Consider the following 6,000-nt stretch of genomic DNA (forward strand, 5'->3'; position numbering starts at 1 on the left):
AAAATGTTTATATTAGCCAAGATTATCTATAGATTCAATTCAATTCCCATCAAAATGCCAGTTGTCTTTTGCACAGAAACAGAACAAACAACCTAAAATTTGTATGATCCTGGCTAGTCAAAGAAATTTCAAGGAAGAAGAACAAAGCAGGAGACATGTTCCTTGATTTCAAAGTGTACTACACATTAGTAGTAATCAAAGGAGTATGGTACTGGCATAAAAACAGCCACATAGCTCAATGGAACAGAATGAAAAGTCCAGAAATAAACCTATGCATATGTCATCAATTAATTTATGACAAAGTTGGGCAAGGACCATCTCTTCAATAAATGGCGTTGGGAAAACTAGACGGACCCATGCAGAAGAACAATACTGGATGCTCTCTTACACTGTACATAAAAAACTAACTCAAATGCATTACAGACTTGAATGTAAGACCTGAAACTATAAAACTCCTGGAATAAAACATAAGTTCCCTGATTTGGTCTTGGCAGTGATTTTGGGGGGATTTGACACCAAAAGCAAAGATAATAGCAAAACAACAACAACAACAACAACAAACTGATTAAAAAGTGGGCAGAGGATCTGAAAAGACTTTTTTTTCCAAAGGAGACATAGAAATGGCCAATAGGTACATAAAAAGGTGCATGACATCACTAATCTTCAAGGAAATGCAAAGCAGGACCACAAAGAGTTATCATTTCACACCCGTTAGGATGACTATTATCAAGAAATAATAAATGTTGACAAGGATATGGAGAAAAGGAAACCCTTGTGCACATTTGGTGGGAATGTAAATTGGTGCAGTCACTATGGAAACCAGTATGGAGGTTCCTGAGAAATTAAAAATAGAACTAGCATTTGATATAGCAATTCCAGTACCAGGTATTTATTCAAAGGAAATGAAAACACTAATTTGGAAGGATACATGTACCCTCATGTTCATTGCAGCATTATTTACAATGGCCAAGACATGGAAGCAACCTAAGAGTCCATAGATGGATAACTAGATGAAGAAACAGTGGTATGTATAAACAGTGGAATATTATTGAGCCATGAAAAAGAAGGACATCCTGTCATTTCTATCAACATGGGTGGACCTTGAAGGCATTCTGTTAAGTTAAAAAACTCAGATGGAGAAGGACAAATATTGTACAATCTCACTTATATATGGAACCAAGAATAAAGAAAAAGAAAAAAAACCAAAAACTATATTATAGTGATGGATATTAATTAGACTTATTTTATTGATTGTTTTCCAATATATACAAACATCAAATCATTACACTGTACACATGAAACTAATATAATATGTCAATTGTATCTCAAAAATTTTAAAAGGTATATATGGTGGCTTGAATTATGGTACCAACTGGAAATGTAGGGTTGCCATATATAGTTGTGTGGGTTGTACATTGTATAACTCCAAGGTACTTTATTTACTTTGGAGTCTCCATGTCCCTTTGGACAGCCTTGGGTGGCGGTATGTTCTTGGTCATGGAGCTATTTCATCAACCCTGTAGCAGATGACTGTGATCTCTTGGGGCATACTAACTTGGCTAATAATTGTTCCTGCAGGTTTTTCAAGCAGAAGTCCTATAATATTCATTCTAAATTATTTCTAAGAATTCCCATAACATTCCAGTTGGGGCAAAGAAGATTAAAATATGCATGTTCCTAAAAGTAAGTACTCTCAAATTAAAAAGACACATGAATACAGAAATAAAGACAGTTGCCAGTGGGAGAAAGGTTCTTCCTTTGCTCCAGGCTGCAGTCATAAAACCTCTTAAGACTTAAATTCCTTTCCACTTAAAAATCTTAAACCATCTAATTTGTGTGTAACTAAGGATGTCCAACTAAAGGAATAAATGTGTTAAACTGAAAAAAAAAAAAGAAAGTTGACAGTTGACATCTCAGACCATAAATTATTAATTGATTTATCATAATAATATTTTTGTGGTCAGATAGTACCCCAGGAGTAAAGTTTTGTCCACATGTCGGTTCACCAGTTACAAAAAAAAGAGTGATCTTTGTCACCTTGCACAAGTCATAACTCAAACTCTGGACTGTAAGTAAGTGTTCAAAGCCCATGTGCTAGCTCCACTCTGACTGTGCTACTCAGGGAACCTTTGAACAATCATCTAATTTCTCCAAATCTCAGTTTTCTTTTCTGGATAATGTGGATGATAGTATTTTACACGGTTGTTTGATATTGTAAATGCAAGGACTTTCTAGCAGGCTGAGAGAATGTCAGGAAACCTTGTATAAGCTGGAAATGTCTACTAACAATTGAACTTGTAGTTACACTCTCAGTAGAAGACCATTTTAGCAATCTTTTTACCCCTATGGTTAATTCTTCCAAATATTGATTTCTGAAGTTCAGTGTGTTTGAAACTAATCAATAGTCCCTGGAAACTGAGAAGCTGTCATTCAGAATCAGCTATATTAACTGCTATTCAAGATTTGTTCTTTAGAAAAGGGACCTTTCCTTCCTTTAGCATTCAAAAAGTATCAATAAGTGAACATCGCTATGCTGCAGGAGTTTACACAGAATGAGTGATAAATGGTAACCACATAATCACTGCTCACAATTCAAGTCATGCCTATCTGCTTGTGCTAGATAACAGCGCCCATATAGAAGGCTAGAATAGTGAGCCTAAGGACACAATAGTGGAGGAACTGAATGTAAGGACATAATAGATGTTGATGACAGGGCCAGGGGAAATGAAGACTGTAACACCAATCTTTATTACCAGGAATGTTACAGTTGAAAGAAACTTTAGAAATGCAGTCCTTGGTTCAGTTCTGGAGCCTCTCTCTCCACTGTCTGCACTACCTAAAGAACTCATTTGTTCTCATGGTGTTAAATCTCATCCACACACTGATGACTCCCCAGTGTTTATCCCTACCCAGATTTGCCTTCTGAATTCTGATTCCTATCTCCATTTGTGAGGATACCTAATAAGCATCTCAAATTCAAAATGTCCCAATCTTCCTCCTGATATCTCAGCTGCCAAATAATCACTTAAGTCTTCCCCTTCCCAGTTGATGATAATTCCCTCTTTCCAAGTGGAGAGGCCAAAACCCTTGGGGTCTTCTTTGACGCCTATCTTTCCCTGCTACTTTCACCTACTCCACATACATCTAAACCATCAACAAATTTGTCTGTGATAGCTTCAGAATATGTTCAGAATCTCAGGGGATGATCTCTACTGGAATATCCGTCTTCCTAGTTACTATCACTTCTCATCAACAATAGCTTCCTACCAGGTACCCCTCTACACCTCTATGCTGTGCAGAACTGACACAGGATGGGTGACAAGTGGAAGCCCTCTACCGAGTTTCCTCACCACTACAGTCAATGTGATTCTAGAACAGGCATGAGAGAGCACACCTCTCTTCTGCTGAGAATCCTTCCATAGACCCTGTCTGACTCAGGGTACAAGCCTAAGTCTTTCCACTGACCTGGGTTTCTGCTACCTCTCCCACTTCAGCTCTCCCACCCTTCCACCTTCTCATTTACAGCCATTACCCTGGTTCCAACAAGAAAGCTATCGCCTCCTGCTGCTGCACCCTCTATTCCTTCCCCCAGATTTTCAGTGGGCTCTTCCCTCACTCATCTTAGGTCTCTGCTTAGAGGACACATCACCAATAAGGCTTTCACTGACCACCCTACCCCTAGCCCAGCCCCAACAACACTGTGTACCCCCTTTTGCTGATTTATTTGACTCCATAGCAACTTCCTACCCACTGTCCTGCTATACACTTACATGTTTTTATTACCTGTATCTGAAAAGAATGTACACTGCATGAGGGAAGAATCTTTTCATTCCCTGTTGTCTTGCTATAAGCATTCAACAGTTGTTCAAACAACAGGTAAGTCCAAGCCCTGGCCAGGTAGCTCAGATGGTTAGAGCATTGTCCCAATATGCCAAAATTCTGGGTTTGATCCCTTGTCTGGGTGCATACAAGAATTACCAATGAATGCATAAATAAGTGGAACAACAAACCTCTCTCTCTCCCCCCACCCGCAAAGTTAATAAATTAGGTTAAAAAAAGAAGACAAGTCCAATTGCTCATTTATAGATGAACAAACTTGGGATCAGTGAAACCCTGCGCCTTGTATTTGATTTTACATTGAAAACGGGAGAATCTCCTATAAAGCCTCCAGTTCTCATTGTCCATGCCAGCTTTGTCCTCACTGCACTGTCTGCTTGTAAACTTTCTGGAGCATTCAGAAATTCACATAGTAATTATTAACTACTAACTTTTTTCCTTCTCTATAATTCAAACAGAAGAAAATCCCAATTTTTCTTACCTTTATTTGTTCAATCAGTATTTCATTCTCTGGCACACCAGGGTCTATAGCAATAACCATGCCTTCGTATCCATTGCTATTCAGCTGAACAAGGGAAGCATTGGACCCCTGCAGCAGGCATAGGACTAAGAGGAGGACAGAGCTTCTGAATAACACCATTGTTCCTCTCAAGGTGTTCCTGGCCCCAGTGTTGGTTTGTTCAAGAAGCTAGTCTATCACCTTCTCTCTCTCCATGTATATATATCCACACTGTTAACTCAATAGGTGTGGCTGCTTACAGGATAAGATTGCATAAAGGTTAAGAGTTACATAGCCATTTTGTTGTACTGTAAAAGTGATCAGAAACATAAAAATGATCAGAACTTGTTATAAAATACACATTTTTGACTTGGGAAGTTTTTTTTGTATTTTCTAATTTTGGTTAATTTCCTAAATATGGACATATACTTTGTATTTTTTGTAGAGTGCAATGTGAAAATAAAATTTTATGATTCAATGAATAGAAACAATAATGCTAATGTCCTTTTTCAGTTTTACAAAGCAATTTAATTATGTTTAGATTATTTACCAAGGATATAAATAATGAAAGAGAATATAAGATTATTAAATATAAATAACATCAAATTAAGTAAGATGTCTTTGAAATATAAACTAAAAAGTTTAAATACTTTGATAAATTAAGGAAAACTTGGCAGTTATTAGAGTAAAAATTTTAAAATTCCTGCCCAGTAAAGAATGAATATAATCTGCTTTAATATAAGCATATAAAAAGCCTCTGGTAGAATGATAACTATAATTTTTAAGAAAAGAGGCTGATAGTGTGCTGGTTCCTATTAAAGCAGAGTGAATAATATTAACAGTTAATATTTATTTCATGCTAACCAGCACAGAGATTCTCTCACTTAATCCTCACCACAACTCTCCAAGGCTAAACCTGAATATTATCTTCATCCAGTATGCAGAACTGAGACACACAGACTTTCAGTAACTTGCCAAGATCACATAAGTAGGAAATGACAGAGTCAGGGTCTGTGCCAAGCATTCCTACCTCAGAATGCATGGATTTAATTACTTTATAACAAGACAGTGTTGTTCTGTAAGGCAAATACTATAACAAGATTTTTTTTTAAAGGAGAAAGGGGGTCAGTTTAGAAGTTGTGATAATGAATTAAGCATGTCTAGTCCTAAAACATAAATAGCCAGTACTCATCCGAAACCCCAAAGAGAACTGGAAATATAATAGCAGAAAATGTCTTTAAGTTGAAAGTTTAGATAGGAGGAGACTTGTGTTGCACTTTTGAACAAGGAACATCCCCAACATAGAGGCTTTGTCATACGTACCCAGACTCTGCCCTTTGAGGCAGCATCCCACACACCCTCATTCCATTGCTTCTGGTATATTATGCAATAATTACATCACCATGGATAGCTGGCTAATTATTAATTTAAAAAAAGAGAACAAAGGGAGTTACACATTGAGTTTAATAAACTGGGGAGCATAAGCCTGTTTTCTTCCCCAGAAAGCAACACCTTCACATCCCAGGGGATTACAGCATTTCTCCACCAAGGAGATTTACACTCCTCCCACCTCCCCTCTGGTCTGAGACTGTTGGAGGCAGCACAATGGCAGGAGCTTGACCAGGGGGGCCTGTCAGTGTAACCAGGGGTTGTGAACCTATCAA

At 37.6% G+C, this 6,000-nt stretch overlaps 1 protein-coding gene across 1 annotated transcript in view; it reads right to left on the reverse strand.

The window, feature by feature from the left end:
• The window catches only part of LOC123816509 (calcium-activated chloride channel regulator 4-like), a 34,097-nt gene extending 29,547 nt beyond the window's left edge, over positions 1-4,550 (reverse strand). The window contains exon 1 of the mRNA XM_045835512.1: positions 4,319-4,550. Coding sequence (XP_045691468.1) covers positions 4,319-4,477 — 159 coding nt within the window. The 5' untranslated portion in view covers positions 4,478-4,550. The remainder of the gene's footprint in view (positions 1-4,318) is intronic.
• Positions 4,551-6,000: the final 1,450 nt, after the last annotated feature.

Source organism: Phyllostomus hastatus, unplaced genomic scaffold (genome assembly GCF_019186645.2).
Source record: "Phyllostomus hastatus isolate PE091 unplaced genomic scaffold, TTU_PhHast_1.1 phas_contig_209, whole genome shotgun sequence".
NCBI classification, from domain to species: Eukaryota; Metazoa; Chordata; class Mammalia; order Chiroptera; family Phyllostomidae; genus Phyllostomus; species Phyllostomus hastatus.